The sequence below is a fragment of the Botrytis fragariae genome (genome assembly GCF_013461495.1).
Source record: "Botrytis fragariae strain BVB16 chromosome Unknown tig00000006, whole genome shotgun sequence".
Classification (NCBI taxonomy): Eukaryota; Fungi; Ascomycota; class Leotiomycetes; order Helotiales; family Sclerotiniaceae; genus Botrytis; species Botrytis fragariae.
The window spans coordinates 1,601,436-1,618,356 of NW_023500988.1; the positions used below are offsets into that span (position 1 = coordinate 1,601,436).

Sequence of the window (16,921 nt, forward strand, 5' to 3'; positions counted from 1 at the left end):
TAAAGTTACACGCATAGTTTCTATTTTTAAAAGGACAAAGACCAGCTACCTGTGGATGTCACAAATACCTACTTGTCAATAATCTCAGGTATGCCATGTAATTTGATTGAACTTGGCTTTATTCTGCGAACCCATCAATCACTATTCAAGCTTTGAAGGACTTTTCTTATATTCCTTCATTTTGCCCAAAGTATCATTTATTTCTAATTTCAATTGTACGAGAATTTCAGTATGGTTCTAACACAACTGTCACACAAGAGCCAAATTAGCACGTTCCAATTGATACCCAAGAACCTAAAACTAGAATTCGAAGAACTCTGATGAGTCCAAGGGCCTTTTACTAGCTATGTCTACGTGATAGGCTCAACATACGAGCCTACATATTCAAATGATAACAAGCAGGCTGTTGACTAACCGGATTCGTGAATATATAGTAAAACGTGCTGATCTAAGTGTCTCAACTAGTATTTATGCTCGATTCCAATTCCAAACTCCGATATTTTCGAAGAAAGTATTATATGACAATAGCGAATTAAGTTTATTTAGTCTATTTCACTTTCAAGTTTATATCGGATTAGTAAAAAAGATTGATGTATTGATTTTGCACAAAAATCTGGTATTGATAGATACAAAATTGTCAAATTGGGAAACTATTCTGGTACACCCCAGTTTCCGTTATATCCTCGTTAGGTATAGTCAAGTTTTATTGTAATATCTTTCAAATCCATATAGTATTACTGGTAAAAGCTATTGGGGTTCAAAGTTCCGCTATTAAAGTGTGCTTACAGAATTCATGCACCTATTGCTTGCTCAAATACATACAAGGTTAGGTCCCTCCCTGTATGTTATCTACATGAGCAAATCAATGATTACTTCTCACATCATCCTGTACCTAACTGATCAATACCCACATGCTGACTGGATCTACAGCATTCTTGTTACATTCATCTAATATTCTATTAAATGTATAAGAACGTTAATCTTGTTGTAAGTTCAAGAGTTTGTCAATAATTTCCATTGAATATATTTCTAGTAATCCTCTCATCTTCTAACACAGAAGGAGAACTACTTCAGGATCTGATATTAAAAGGCAGCAAGGTCCACATTATCACTAAAAATCGAATGATAGCCTTGAACGACTGCGTTCATCTCTTTTGATATATTCAGTCATGTATCACAGTTGCTTTATCTGTGGTGTGTTCTTAGCTCATGAAAATGGACATTTTCATGAATGGTGTAAAAATATTCGTGCTCGTAAGTTACATTGCAAACGAAAGAAGTGAGATGGTAACATCAGCTGTGTTATAGTCTGTTTCTTTGAGGGTCGACTAGTCCTCAGTGGCCAAGGTCATAGAGTTCGTGGCGAAACCCCTTTCTCAGTCCCTGTTCTTGGAGTCACTCGACTCTTTACTGGACCAAGGTTAGATAAAAAAGATGGCACTTGCTACCCATTTCACGCCGCTTGTTGGGCAATAATCGAAGAGATAGCTCCAAGAAACTTTCTTGTCGACAACGGCATCGAAACCCTGTTCAAGATATTTGAAGGCTGCCATTACAATACCCATACTGGCATCTTAAGCTGGGGGCACAACTATTATTTCGAGGATATCTTGGGGGCTTTAGACAAACAAGAACGAAGTCTAATCCAACACCCAATAGCTGACTACCCGCGTGTGAATCAAGGGAGGTCGCGTGCTATCCCTATTCCTCAACCAGATCCATACCAGAAAATCAATATCGTTAGGCTACGCTTCCGTTTAGCTAGCTGTTACACTTCGTGGTTCTCACAGGATCCGACATCTCTCAGCTTTGAACATCTTATATCCACCCCCTCCGTCTTGGATAAACGGCCAGAAGATGAACACCAAGCGCATTATCAGTCAAACTTGGTTCCAAATCATGCAGACAACTCGACTACCCTAGCAGAAAGTCCACCTCTTGACTTGCAAAAAGACGTCCCATTCCCTCCTAGTTCTAGACTTTCATCGTTACCGAATGAAATAATCCATTCTATTATGTACGAACTCTCATATAGCGATACCTTAAATTTGCTACAAGCTTATAAACGAGATATTCATTCTTTGCCATCAATATTTTGGGAGGCTAGATTTCGAGTCCAGAGCGAATTCGGCTTCGCACGAGTGCTGTGTTTGCCTAATTATACTTGGAAAGAATGGTTTTTCGAAGTCAAATCTGAGATGAGCTCTGATCATGGGATGGGGCTCGTAAACCGCAAGCGAATTTGGAAACTAGGGACTGAGATGGTCAGCCTGATGCAAGCCATTCAAGAGCCTGGACGATTCTTGCATGGTGACATTGTCACAAATGGCCCAAGTCAACGGCACTACTCTAGTGTGAGTTGTTTGGCGTTGAAAAAGGACATGAAGGGATGTAAAGAAGTCACACAGAGGTCTGTAAATTGGGGAGGGACGCACGTAATATCACAACTTTGTACTGTGACACCATCGTATGTGGATATTCTGGAGCGGCGACTGGTCTCGGGCCTCACATTTGAATTTCGCGATGGCCAGTCTAAGAACATAGGCTACATTGTGGGGCAACGTAATCACTTGGTAGCTTCAACTTCACCTAAGATTCTATGGTTGGTTGCTAGTTCGCTGGGCGTTGAGAAAATTACAATCAACACCTATCCGCATTCGTTTCTCGATAGCGTAGATGAGCTTGCAGTGAGCAAGTGGAGCCTAGAAAATCTTATGGGTATTTCTGTTGGTCTTGATGTAAGATAAGTACACAATCCTGATATATACCAGTCAGTTAATATCTATAGGCTCTTCGAATTGTTAGAATTTGGCCAAACTTTAAAAAACAAGAAACTGGTCTCGATAGCGTTCTCTGGACACATCCATACCCGTCAACCATACCTTCGATGCTGGACGATGACATTATCGCTCTGCACGATTTACAAAACAATTCGTTTGCCCCAGCATCAGCCCTATATATCAAACCAGAGAATGGCAATCTTGTCGCAATTAAAGTATATTCTCCGCTAGGGTTCTGCGCTGGTATCAGGGGTATCGAATTTACCTATAATACAGGTATACGAAGCACGTGGGGCTCTGACTATGATACTGCTTCACTGTCGTTTTTCCTTCATGACTCTGAACATCTTGTCAAAATTAAGGTCTATAAGATCAACTCTGTAGTCTACCATTTGCAAGTAAGTATATCTAAAAATGTGTAGTGAGTACATGCTTAGCCAGAAGTTTAGTTCATCACCGATCTAAATCGGACAAGCGAATTCATGCCACCAGCACCAATGAAGTCAGGAGTTTCTTTCGATGGTGTTGAATATAGTGCTTTGGACAACGGACATATAGTTGGTCTTTGTGGTTGTTTTATAGTATGTTGGTCATCCAAAGAATACTGACCATTAGCTAATTCTGGTTGCAGAAATCCGAGCAGCAGTTAAACTGTCTTGGGATTATATCATCCACAACTGTGGCGTCTTCGAAATCAATTTGGGTCTCCTCAGCGGATCAAAATGGCTCTGGAGACTTATCTCGAGAAGAGACTCTCGGAGGTGGCGAGAACCATGGCGAGTTTGGACGTCGATTGCTACTAGACAAGAGGCTTCAATCAATTCAAGTTTCCAAGACCACAGTTTCGACAAGATACTGTCACCCCAACCAAGTCACCGGTCTTCTTTTTCGTTCAGTGGATGACAGCTATCCTGAGCTACTCGGACAATTGACTGAAATGGGCGAAACATATTATTTTGAAGTGAATGAGTGGATCATCGACTTGGAAATTATTACAATTAAACCATTTGTGTTCGCCGGGTGGAATCATGGGCTATCACAAGTCAAAAGGATAATCATCGTTACGAATCAAAGGAGGTTCGAGTTGGGACCCGAGATTGTACAAACTGCTCATGATATCTCGAATACACAATTGCACAAGCGAAGAGTATCAGAGATCACTTGGGAATTTAACGCCATGTACGATCGCGTACGATGGACTTATCAAGAAGATTAAATAAGGCGAATTGATCAATGTATTAATGTATCTATTCATCATCGATGTCTAAATCTTCTCTGGTAATCTTACGGGGCTCACTTTTCCCAACCTTACTTTGTCAGTGCCGTACGCCCATACACCCTCTAGACGGGTATCGTAGGTAACATTATCATTCTCATTTTTATTCTCACTGAAACACTAAGTCCATAGGTATCGTCAATACGATTATGAGCATTGAGAGTAGATGTCCTATAAAACAGTTTAATGCTGAATGTCTTGTTAAGCGTTCAGCCGGTAAGCCGGCCGATGAACAATGAATGTCAGCTGGCCTCCGCGGAGTATGTTCTCATACATTGTTTGTCAAAGCTGCGACAGTAGATACTTCGCTACCGTAATGGAGGAGAACAATCTATCTCCCGACAAACTTTCTACGGGTAAGATGAAGGAGCTTGTCGTACTCTTGGTAACTATTCAAAGATACACAGACGCCTTCCCTTGAAATTTTAAGTGAGTAGTCTAGGCAGAAGGCGATACTAGCACTCATGAGTAAGAATAGCGAAAGCGTTCGAGATGCTATCTGGGTAAAAGGCCATATTGTATGATCTGATAATTTCGAAGCATCAATGAAGGATTTTTAATGGAATCGTCTCAAACTTATAAATTCCAACATGATTATCGCCTATTACCTACTAGGATAAGCAATTTGATATTTTTTGGCGGCCTGACATTGCCTTCGGTGCCCCCGTCGGTACGTTTCATTCAGTGTTGTGTTGGTGTTTGGAGACCTAAATCCTTCGGTTGCGACCACAGGAAGAAATTCAGAGTAACCTTAAGTGTAAGCCCGAACTGTGCCGTCGCAATACTATCAAAAATCTATTTGTTGACACTGATCATCTATTAACCGGCCATGATTGTCTGCAAGAGCCTCATTCGATGCCACCATCTCAAAATATCTGGGTTGACTAAACTCAAACTATGCCCTGAAAACTGCCGACTCAAAGGCATTAGAGATGAATTCAATGACTGGTAAAATCCAATGAGAATGGGAATGAGTTTCTCCATGAATTTCAGATAAGAAAGCGCCAGTGTGAGAACTAATGGGGGGAGTCATGGGATATAGCATCCTAACGATATTACATCAGAAAAGCATAAACCCATCCCTATGAAAAACAATCAATGCAAATCGAATACCTCATAGGCTTCGATCGTGACCGTGGCTAGGAAAGTTCCAGAGCCGCGCGAGACATAATTCGTTCTAGAAATGAAATGAACAAAACAATGAAACAATACTCTTCGGGGAGAAATCCTTCGTCGGTTTGCAACTTCCTTTTTAGTGAAGGATTTCTAAGTGAAGCGAACATGCTTCAACATTACTTTCTGGGATTTTAGATGTTTGAACAAAGACAAGGTTTATGTTATGTCATGTTGGGGGCGGGGCCCGCCTCAAATTGTGACCGCAGAGGGCGCCTAGCAATTGTTGGAATAGTATTCCGTCAATGTCGTATGTAGTAATTTCTCTGACATATGTGTTAGGGGGAAAGCTTCTTTTCACAGAGTAACGGCACGGTTCAGATGCAGGTACAAGTGTTACTGTTACAAGCTTCGTGGCTCAGTCGTTTGATCCTCCTGCTTTCCTGCTATCATCGTTCTCGAATTAAAAAATCTATAAATCTGAAGATCCCCATACCTGCGATGAAGCCTTTACCTATACAATCCACAGCCATCAAGGAATACTATTGACTAGTTTCAATCGAACCACTTTTTATTAGCCAAAGTTCACATTCCACAAGCTCAATACAAAACCAACCATGCAATTTCCAAGCACCATCACATTCATCTCACTCCTCGCTACCACAGCATTTGCTGATCTCGGATCAGTCATCGCTGATGGAACATCCATTGGGGGAAAGGCTTCTGGCGCCGTAAATACTATCACATCAGACTATGCCCAAGCTCAGGCTACTCAAGACGCCCTTTCCACAGCAATATCCTCTCTATCCTCTGTCACTTCAATGGAGGCCACAGCCACCGGCTCGGCACTATCTTCCCTCTCGTCTGAAGCATCCTCACTCTCTGAAGCCGTCTCTTCGATCTCCAAATCGCTTTCCAAGTCCATCTCTCAAGCTTCTACATCTAACGCCGCATCATTGAGCTCCCAATCTAAGATTGCGACGTCTGCCCAAGCTCAGGCTACGAGTATCAGCGCTGAGATCAGTAGTTTGGAAAGCATGGCAAGTACGGCTACAGGGAAGGCCCAAACGGAGGCTTTGGAGAGCGCTAGTAGCTTAAGCTCGAAATTTGCAAGCGCCAGTAGTGTCGCTAGTGCCGCGGCTAGTGCTACTGCGGCTTCTGGAGATTCTCCAGAGAAGTATGTCCCAGTTTGGGGAGCTATGGTTGTTGGAGCTATGGGATTGTTGATCTAGAGTTTGGGATTTTCTGTGAGATGTTGAGGGTGTTTTAGACAGTGCGGTTGTAATATATCCTGGGGTTTGTGAACAAGAGGATCAAATATATGCGAAGTCCCTCTTGAAGGCTCTATCAATTTAATTTTTCTATGGTTATTTGTCCTTCTTTTTTGTTTGGCTTTTTGATTATATGGTTGTTGTGAGAAATATGTTGCGCTGATACCAGCTGGGAGAGTTAGTCCTCTCAACCTCGCTCACTCTCCACAGATTGTTAGCTACATACAATACGTAATAATAATACAAAAAATTGCACCTTTGACAATCATATCGAGATTACATCGAAGCATTCTACAGCTAGGAGCTTCTTACTCGATCACAATTCAAGAATATAGTGTTGTGAGTTCTACACAAAATCCTACTCAAGGATTTGTTACCAAAGGTAATTAGGAACGCCAGAAAACTTGCATAAGTTGCTTTGACAACTCCCTCACAGAAAAAAGAAGAAGAAGAAGAAGAAGAAGAAGAAGAAGAAGAAGAAGAAGAAGAAGAAGAAGAAGAAGAAGAAGAAGAAGAAGAAGAAGAAGAAGAAGAAGAAGAAGAAGAAGAAGAAGAGATAACGACGAGATCGCGAAGTTGCTACTGCTCGATTGCTCCAGGCCGAGATGGCACCAAAAGCTGCTCACTCAAACTGCATTGCTTGTTTCTTCGTCTGAATCAGTCTTGTTCGGTAACATTAAGCAGCTTACTCCTCAAGCTTCTTTCCTTCAAGGCTCTCAACATCTATCTTGTAAGATATCTCAGGATATTATCATGTCTTGCTTCATCGGTAACTACTGGTCAAGCACAAACCTGTACATCCAGTGTAGAGAATGTCCTGAGATCATGGAGGTAGCTTCTAAATTAATCTACCGCACAACTTTGTGTTCGCAGATACACAATTTCTTAGTTGGCTAGTCATTACCCTGAATTTGCTTTCTCTAAAGTCATGTCCGCATCCAAACACCAGAATTCACCAACAACCCTGGTAGAAATTGTGTTACACTTATTAGAGCTTGCTCTTTCGGGATCATCACTACAAATACACCACAACTAAAGAATGGTGGTAGAAGGTCAAGGCTTGTGTAACCATCACTAAGTCTATGGATGCTCCCCGTCTATGAAGTTGATAGAGATAGTGGAATTTGCCGAACTAGCTGGCTCAGGACTGTGGGGTTTCGTGAACCCGAGGAAGAGTTGTACGGAGTAGGTCACCGGAAAATCACTTAGATCTAAAAAAGAGCTCACCAAAAGATACCAAAAAGCAATCAGGTTCTAGAACAATGCAACGCACGTGCCCAATATTGATTTGAACGTCGGGATTGTTTTGGATGTCTGAATGGACTCGGATATCTGAATTTACATGTATCCCAGAGCTAGAGCATGAGCATTGAGACCCATAACGATAAAGCTTCATGAATCTTCCCATAGCATTTAAGATTTACTATGTAGGATTATGATTTATTTACACTCCATTGTGCAACCGGGGCATGGTTTGGCGGTTCTCAGTATCGAGTTGGCATATACGCAAGCTTGACATTTATTACCAAATTTGCTAATCAGAATCATTCAAAACTCACTATTCTCAATAATCAATATCATCTCAATTAGAGATAGATTCGAAGATATCCGATATAATGATCAATAGATAATCAACTTCAGCAATACGCAATTACTTTTGATCAATTTTATTCAACATGTATGAAAGATTATCTTTGATATACAGACTTCCAGAATAATTCTTGTGCAATTTGAAATTCGACCCAGCCCCTTCAAAAGCAAGTCTGAGAACATGAGTTTTAGATCATAGATTGCAATCAACGATTGGGGAAAAAGTTCATAAAAAGGGTTGAAGCCCCAAAGATATGTATTTTTATTCGTGAAAAGATATATGTTATACAATTAATCAACGCCGTATCAAAACACCCTTAGCATTTCCGAACATAACACATTCAATTCCTCTCGCTCATTATATCCGCCATCAATTTACAACAAGTATAAAGCCGCACCCAAAATAGCTCCTCCAGCCATTGGAACTTGGGTTCTCATAGCTCCTGAGCTAGAAGTAGCGCTGGCGGCACTGTTAGTGGCGGAACTAAGAGCACTGCTAGCTTTGCTAGTGGCACTCTTCACTTCAGAACTGGCGCTAGCGACGTCGCTGCTGATACTGCTCATTGCCGCGCTGATCGAACTCTTAACGGCACTGTCGGTGGCAGTCTGGGCGACGGAGCTCAAGCTAGAAATTTCGCTGCTAGCTTCACTCTTGATGCTCGAGTATCGGGAGGCGGCAGCAGAGGTAGCTGTGGAAAATGCGCCAACAGCATCAGAGGTAGCTGTAGAGAAGGCTCCAGCGGCCCCGGAAGTTGCGGTGCTAAATGCGCCAGCAGCTCCTGATGTAACAGTAGAAACGACACCACCGGCGCCTGAGGTAATAGTTGAAACGACACCACCAGCCCCTGAAGTTACCGTTGAGAAAGCGCCAGCTGCTCCTGAGGTGACGGTCGAGAAGACGCCTCCAGCACCAGAAGTGACAGTATCAACGGCTCCACCAATGGCAGATGTAGCTGTGTCAACTGCTCCGCCGATATCTGAGGTTATTGAGTTGACGATGCTACCAAGATCTTGGGCCGAGGCACCGAGGGAAAGGAGGGCGATAACTGGGAGAACTTGAACACGCATGATGAAGGTATTGATTTTAATATTATCGAAGATCGAAGAGTTGAGAGAATAATAGGTAGATGTAGTGAATATCGAGAAGGAGAAACGTTCAAATATATCGATTCGTGAATGATTCGTTAGCGATTAGTAGAACAGGAGAAAATTAAGAAAGGAGAGTATATGCGGTGAAGCTTATATACATGTCGGTACTCTGTTTCCTACCTAGTAAAGCATTGTCACCTATAGGATCCCCATGCGAAAGAGATGATCAAAATCTCGTATAACCGCAAAAGAAAATGCGAATTTCCTGGAAACATGCGGTAGTTCCTCTCCGATATTCCGTGCATAAACTTACATGACGTTGAAAAAGGGGTATGCTAACTTTAAAGAGACTAGTACTTGCATGGATACTGTGGCTTGGCTCGCTTAGGTAATTGAAATTCGCAGTAACTAACCAATTTTCTCCCGTTTCACTGTGGCTCGGCAGTCATGGGGCGAAATTGGATACCAAAATTTTGTTGACCTTGATTCACTTCGAAGTTCGGTGACATTCCGAGGTTAATCCAAGGTTTTCCCCTTGAAATATGTGCTGTCACCAAGATCAGGAAGTTGCGTGTCATCTATAAATATCTTCATTGCTGTCAGTCACAAGATTAGTTTAGGCTTTTATGTAACCTTTCTACAGAATACACCGTAAAGACCGAGTAGTGAGTGATGTTGAGGCTGAGGTAGATTTCGTTAGAGGGTATTCTTGGGACGAGGCTTTTCATACCCCGTACTTTTTAGCAATCGTTTTGCAGATCAATTACCTAGTGAAGTGAAATCAAGGCCAAGATGGGCATAATTCTAGAATGGTCCGTAGGGAGATGTTTTGGGAACGAGGGAGGCTCTTCAGGATTTATAGCAACGTTTTTGCAAAAAAAAAATAGGCTGAGTAGATGTATGTTCCTGAACAATTCAATCATTGAAAAGCAATTTTTGGACGAATGACTTCCAAGTGTCAAGTGTTTTGTATTGTTTATCATTAATTGTTTTTTATATAGCTACCTAAGCTTAGCTAGCTAGAGAGATCCATCACGAATTACCTAAGCATACGTAGGCCAAACTGGGGAAGACCATGAAGCACCAGCAGCGATGAGCTGAGTGTCCATTGCTTCGGCTCCAGCACCAATGAACAAAAATTTGGAGAAGTGGACGGTACTGTAGTACTTGTATGTTGTGTTTCCAGGAATGAAGACAACATCGCCTTGAATAAGCGATAATGTCTCACCTTCCATCTCAACAGTTAACATACCCTCAAGAACCTCAAAAGCCGCATGGCCGGTATATGATGATGTTGGGATGGTGACGTTGGACAACTTGCGGGCAAGGGTAATGGTCGACAAAGAGAATGCGTCCTCGGATTGTACTGGAGTAACGAATGGTTGGATGATTTGGTATCCAGCGGCATCGTTAATGTATTGTGGTCCAAAGTCCTTGGCGACGTAGTATGGAGAGCCTTGAGCGCCAAGAGCGTTGGCTCCAGTGTGCCAGGTACTGTTTAATGGAGCAGTACCGTTAATCGCATCAGTACGAGGAACGAAGTCAAGCTCGGCATAGACATCGAAACTTTCAAGAGAGCTAATGACTGAGGCGGGAGGAGAGCTACTGCCATTGACGACGAGGAGAGGATCGTAAGGAGGTTGGGTTTCCGAGGAGGCTAAGGTCCAGTTGGAATCGGCGAGGGCATAAAACAAGTCCCTAAAATATTGTTAGTCTCCTGTCCAGTTGCAACTATAGCTTGTTATGCCTGGGTAACCTACTCAAATCCTCCAGGTGAGATAATTCCGACCATCTCAGTGTCGGGATCCAAAATTTGGAAAGTATGGGTTGTGTTGATTGGTACACTTCCGTAATCTCCTTGTGTCAAGAGTCTTGTCTCAGAATCACCATCCTTTTCAGTCCAAAGCTGGAAGCGACCTTTGAGATTGAAGAAATTCTCATAATGCTTTTGATGAATGTGAGGAAGAACTCCTAAATCGGTCGAAGGTGGTGCGTTTGTTGCGAGAAGGGAGAAAGCACCTCCAGACGATGGTCCAGTAACTGGGAATCGATAGAGTTGGCTTCCAACCACACAGCCAGATGCATCATAATGGGCAATTGCGTAGGGACGGACATAGTTAGGCACCTCTGTTACCCAGACTGAACTGTTATCGCGGGCAGTAATGCGAGCGGACACGAGTCCAGCAGTAAGAACTGAAGAGGCCAAAGTAGAGGTGCGCATGATGAAGATGATGAAAAGAATGTAGAATTGAGGTGAAGGAAAAAAGAGGAAGATCTCTCAGGAACTTGCATGATGTATATATGGGAAAAAGAACCAGATCCACCCTTCCACTATTACTCGGTCCTCATATACCCATCTAAGAGACATTGCCGATGCAAATAACTGCAACGGCGCACATACTAGAAAAGCAGTGGAAGGATCTTCAAGGGTACTGGCACGACTCAGATGGGATTGACCCCTACATAGTCCACTTTGTACATAACGGGGCATTGAATGATGTATATAGGGTTGTAGATACCGTAGTGATAACGTGATTGCAATGTCCGCTCAAATGATGAGATGATTGAACTTACTATGGCTCTCTCGTTGTTTCGAAACATTATGTGTTTGTAGCGTTTGTCCATTCACACCTTCCGAATGTGAGTATGAATTTAATTTTGAAGGTATAGCATGTTATCGGTCACCTATGTCACTGAATTTCTGTGCAATTTTCTTAGCAAGCATGAGATTCGTCCCCTCAAAGCAATGCTCGCCATCCGTCCACCTCAGATCGATTAGATTACGAAAAGGGTCGGTCCTTAAATACTACCTTCCATTACAAGCATATCGGACCTGCAAACACGACCCAACTAGTCCACACAAACTTTCGCACTAACATGGCCACTCCGTGAAGATATGAATGGTCACTCTGGTTTTTCGTGACGGCAGCAGTACCGGTACATCTAAATTCAAGGTTTGTGGGCGTTCGGTATTCAAACCGTAGTACGTACGTTAGTAGCATTCTGGTCTGGTCAGGCTGGAGGTGGAAGGGTGGTAGCCGTAATTACACATGCAGATCGGATGGAGAAAATGAAGAAACACAGTAGTGGACGGGCGGAGAACTGAAACATCCGTCCAGTAATAATTGTACGCTTGACTCGAGGCACGTTATCGAACGGAGGTACGGAGTAGAGTAGATGAATAAACTTTGTCTCACCGTTCGAGATAGCAAGAAACAATTTGTCTGGACAGAATGATCCAATTGGCGACGAAACAGAGACAGACATGTTAGCTTAGAAATGGGAAAACATCTTCGTACCAGTACCTCCAGTACCTCCAGTACCTCCAGTACCTCCAGTACCTGCATAAGTTATTAGTTCGTTAGTGCATGCAGCTCGGATAGAAACAAAGAAGCAAATTGAAACCAAGTTTAATCAATCATCCCATCCGTCAACAATTCTTCAACAACCAAGTGGACGGATAAACAACCTAAACATTTCAAAAGTCCGTCCGATTAGTGTCCCACCCAGACTCCAAGAACTGGAGTAGATCGGGCCCCGGTAGTGGACGAGTGGATATATCCAAGATCCGAAAGCTACAGTAACTGGAGAAGTTCCTATAAAGACGAGAGGGGATGACATACCTGATGGTGGACGGACAAGGGATGAACTCTGGCCAATAATCGGCCCGGCCTTCTGTTTTTACGGCCTTCGGGTTTGTACTTTTATCCGATTAGATAAGCTAAGCTCTCGAAAAAGTGAACTTGTGTTGGAAGTAGGTAAAGATGAGTGTACAAGAAAGGAATCTAGATGATCAGAATGAAATATATTCATGTTTGCACTTTCTACCTGATCTACGCTGACTAAAGATATACCAAAGGTATCCAAATACCGTATCCAACACCAAATGCTATGCTATGCTCAAAATGCTTTACAGCCAATTGCTCGCTTTACAACCCAATGAACCCAACCAGTTCTTAATCCAACGCCTGCGGGCATCTTCTCACTTCCAATGTTCTATATCCGTTTCCTTTTCTCTTCCTTATGTGATTGCTGCCCTCTTCTCTTGTTCAAAAACTTGCAATATCCAAAACTCGATTCTTCCGTCATCCGCCAACTGTCCCACACTTTGTACACACCAACTTTTGAGCTCTGCTCACACCCACCCCAACCTTCTTAGCCCTGAAGTCCTTCCCTCCACATTTCTTACATGCGAGCATCTGATCACTGCCATCACTGACTTCTCCTTCTACCTCTTGATCCTCATCTGTCAGATCAGAATTTGCATCACTGCTTAATCCAGAGTTGATGCTGTTTCCACGAGATGAAGTGCCTGGTCGAAGAAGCTCTGGACCAAACTTGTTACCATTTTGGTCCGCATTTGAGTTGTTTTTCCAATTTGCTGGGTTCCAAAATTGGTAGGATCTTCCTGTAGGGTCTATTTTATAGATACTAGAGTTGCTATCTCCGTTTGGAGGAGGTGATGCAGGGTTGAGTGTGAAGGACGGAGTGGGCGGTTGACTTGGGAGAGCCTGGTGCGATTGAGTTTTGAAGATTGATTGAGGGGGGCTACTTGTAGCAATGGAAGGTGGCCGATGACCGCCACTTATAGTTGTTGTAGTTGAAGGCACAACAATACCATATTGCAGTTGACGAGTTGCGCTTGCAAGGTTTGCCGGGGAAGATGGCGAGTAAGGAGCGCGAGTGAATTTACCAGGTGATATGCTACGGTCACTGCGATTGCTAAAGGGGGGAGGTTTGGTGTGAGAACTGGAGGTCTTAGGTCTATCGTTAGAAATTGACTTGCGCCAGTCGAGGATGTGATTGTCACTTTGCGTAACTGGCCCTGAAATGGAACTCTGAGAGATCGAGGTTCGGCGAGACTGGGAACCACCACTTTGACGTGTCATAATGCTGCTGCTTCGAGCGAGCATCTTTTTGGAAAATTGAGATGAAGTTTCCCATTGGTCATTACGTCTTTTCTGATAAGCGCAATCTTGTCGAAAGACCTTTATGCGACCAAGGTAATCCGCGGTTACAATGATATTGCCATCGTTGTGATTGGACCTAGCAAGGTATGCAGAAGACTGTTCGGGCTTTTTGATGTGAGGTTCTGGAATATCTTCAACAGAAATAGCAGCAGAATCGAGATTCCCTACTTCACTGGCTGCACGAGATGTCGAGGGAAGAATCGATTCTTCTCTACTAAGTAGAGTCACAGGTGGCGGGTTGCATAAATCGTAGAGGGGATCTCCGGAACCACTGAGAAGTATTCTAGACTTCATCGGGGCCATCACAGCTGCTGTGACAACCTCAGAATGAGCCTCAAAGAATTCGCATGGTCTTTTGTCCTTGCTCTCATTATCCGTTACTCCAAGAGACCAGATGTAAGCTTTGTGATCTTCACTACCACATATAACATACTTTGCATCATCACTGAATTGGGCAGTGATTTGACTGTAGGCATTTTCGTGACTTCTGAACTTCATCTCTAAAGCTTTGTCTCGAAGGTTGTACATACGAACTCGAGAATCATTTGAAGTAATCAAAACCTTTGTTTCGCCTTCCGGGTCATTAGGAGGATAAACAATCGTGCGAATACCAGTGATTTTGCTTCCCTTTGCGTTCTTCCCCCTTGATGATCGGACATGGATTTGAGTGTGGTACTTTAAGCCTTCGGTCTCGTAGAACAAGCAGATCCCACTGAGAACACCAGCTATAGCGGTCTTACCATCTGGACTGAAAGCTACCGCCGTTATAAGACCTGGCAGTTGATTCCAAAAGGCAACACTTTTGTCGGGAATACTCCAAAGCCGAAGAATTGAATCTAGTGACCCAGCCAAGAAGAAGCGATCGTCTCGGGGGTGAAAGGCTATCGATGTAACAAAGTCCTTGTGGTTAAAAGTGCACAAACACTCCGGTCTGCTTATATGCCACAATCTAACGGTCTTGTCCATTGAAGAAGATAGCAGGAAATTGTTTTTGCTCCAACTAAGATCCAGAACATCCAGAGTATGGCCTTCAAATTCCTGTACCGGCTTGGATTTGAAAACAGGTGCGCTCAATTTTTCACCATCCTCATCAAATTCATGCGCTCGCCGCTCCTCTGCGGTCGATATCACTGCCCAAATTCGAACCACTCGATCCTTCCCTGCCGCGGCGAAATATTTTCCATCTTTACTAAACTCAGCTGCCCAGACTGCACCGCTTGACCTTGGTGGTTTCGACAACTTGTTAGGATGTTCCGAATTTGTCGGGTTTTGTACATTCTCATTCTTGGACGGATTTTTCGTGCCGCTCAATTCCTGGGCAAGAAACATGCGATTAAACTCCGTAGTCTTCTTGTGATGAGCTCGAACTTTGATATATCGTGGGGGCTCCTTGTGTCTCGGAATATAGCCGTTTGCTCCTATCGAAGAGGAAAAGACATGGGCATTCATGCCCTCAGTGCGTGGATCGCCCAGTTCTGATTCATCATCATCTATCTCTGGTTCTTCATTTTTCTTCCCCCCTAGTATATTAAAACGATTCAAAAATGAGACTCCTTTCCTGAAATTGATTAGCTTTCATATAGACAATCCAGAGCCAACTCTCGCCAATACAAGTAGCCACGAGGGCATAATGAGCACAATCGCAAGTAGATCCCTACACATCCGATCGTGCCAAATATTGACTTACTTCTTGTCTTTTGTCAGGTTACTGTCGCTGCGAATCTCCGGGGTCGGTTGCCTACCAGGAGAACCTGTGCCAGGACTCCCTGGCTCTGGGACCTCTGGAAGAACGCTTCCTGAGACAGAAGCATTTCGAAGTTTTTGGGGTATTGTATTCTCGGTATTCGTACGCTTCAGAATGTGCTACATGTCCGTCAGCAAACGTGTGCCTTTCAAGCTAATGTGGTTATTTGTAGAGAGTGATCAAATGAGAATATCCGGGGTCGCATACATGTGATAGAGGGTCAATAGCAGTAGAGGTTCGTGCAGATGCTGTGTCACTTCCGTTCTCTTTGGCCACCCCATTTCGAATGAGTTTTATCGCAGACTTCCTTGGAGTTGTGGAATGCCCATTGTCTGGAAATAAAACATATCAGCACGTTACATTTGAGAAGCAATAAACCCCTCAAAATTGGGAAAGCCCCATCAAAGTAGTCTATAAACGAGCATGAAGCTCATAACATGTGAAATGGTCGTCATACCTTCGGATGAAGTTGCAGAGCGTGGTCTCCCTCCTTCGGTCGTTGGTGATCCAACAACTTGTTGTTGCTCCTTGCTGCCCTTCAAATGTTCATCTGTCACTTTGATACTCGGCAATTCTGCGTCAGACATTGTGCCTCCAAGTCCATGAATCCAGTGATTTTGAAATCTTGTGTAAGTCGATTAGATAAGGCGATGCAGATTTGTGTGCGTGGTCACTTCCTTCTTGTTTGCCCGATTATTGTGATTCCACTCTCTTCCGGGGGTTTATCCAAAAAGTTAAGCTTGTCGCGATGGAAACAGATGTTCGGGCACGAGCACACAATGAGTGTTTGGGGTGAAAACCTTATGATTTTATGGACATTTTGAATTGATTTGAATTGCATCTAAAATAATGAATGACTACAGAAAGTCGTCAAGGGATCATTGGGGATGTAGACAAAAGGTACCAAAGAAATCCTATTGGCTTCTGGCCTTATTATTCGCTTTCTTGACGTAATCATAGATGGCCCAACGATCACAGTGGTTTTAAAGCAAACTCATCTGGGCGCTTGAGACCTTGGGGTTTCAGGGTTCAACGTCGTTCTTTTTTTTTAAGTAACGAGGCTAATAATTGAGATGCCTAAGAAAGCG

At 43.2% G+C, this 16,921-nt stretch overlaps 5 protein-coding genes across 5 annotated transcripts; 2 read left to right on the forward strand and 3 right to left on the reverse strand.

The window, feature by feature from the left end:
• Nucleotides 1–963: 963 nt before the first annotated feature.
• On the forward strand, nucleotides 964–3,996 carry Bfra_001676 (uncharacterized protein; the record flags this gene model as incomplete). Its single annotated transcript, XM_037332100.1, has 6 exons — nucleotides 964–1,003; nucleotides 1,168–1,254; nucleotides 1,309–2,738; nucleotides 2,789–3,178; nucleotides 3,230–3,361; nucleotides 3,412–3,996. 6 exons carry the CDS (start codon nucleotides 964–966, stop codon nucleotides 3,994–3,996), a joined length of 2,664 nt encoding a protein of 887 aa, XP_037196254.1.
• Nucleotides 3,997–5,786: 1,790 nt separating this feature from the next.
• On the forward strand, nucleotides 5,787–7,000 carry Bfra_001677 (uncharacterized protein; the record flags this gene model as incomplete). The annotated part of the gene is made up of 2 exons (XM_037332101.1): nucleotides 5,787–6,391; nucleotides 6,877–7,000. The coding sequence occupies 2 exons, from the start codon at nucleotides 5,787–5,789 to the stop codon at nucleotides 6,998–7,000; spliced, it is 729 nt and encodes a 242-aa protein (XP_037196255.1).
• Nucleotides 7,001–8,405: 1,405 nt separating this feature from the next.
• Nucleotides 8,406–9,098, reverse strand: Bfra_001678 (putative ephrin type-a receptor 8-like protein; the record flags this gene model as incomplete). Its single annotated transcript, XM_037332102.1, has 1 exon — nucleotides 8,406–9,098. One exon carries the CDS (start codon nucleotides 9,096–9,098, stop codon nucleotides 8,406–8,408), a length of 693 nt encoding a protein of 230 aa, XP_037196256.1.
• A 1,064-nt stretch (nucleotides 9,099–10,162) lies between these two features.
• Bfra_001679 (putative quercetin -dioxygenase protein) lies at nucleotides 10,163–11,340 on the reverse strand (the record flags this gene model as incomplete). The annotated part of the gene is made up of 2 exons (XM_037332103.1): nucleotides 10,163–10,817; nucleotides 10,880–11,340. 2 exons carry the CDS (start codon nucleotides 11,338–11,340, stop codon nucleotides 10,163–10,165), a joined length of 1,116 nt encoding a protein of 371 aa, XP_037196257.1.
• A 1,864-nt stretch (nucleotides 11,341–13,204) lies between these two features.
• Bfra_001680 (putative wd repeat domain-containing protein) lies at nucleotides 13,205–16,420 on the reverse strand (the record flags this gene model as incomplete). Its single annotated transcript, XM_037332104.1, has 4 exons — nucleotides 13,205–15,647; nucleotides 15,777–15,952; nucleotides 16,041–16,165; nucleotides 16,291–16,420. 4 exons carry the CDS (start codon nucleotides 16,418–16,420, stop codon nucleotides 13,205–13,207), a joined length of 2,874 nt encoding a protein of 957 aa, XP_037196258.1.
• Between the last annotated feature and the right edge of the window lie 501 nt (nucleotides 16,421–16,921).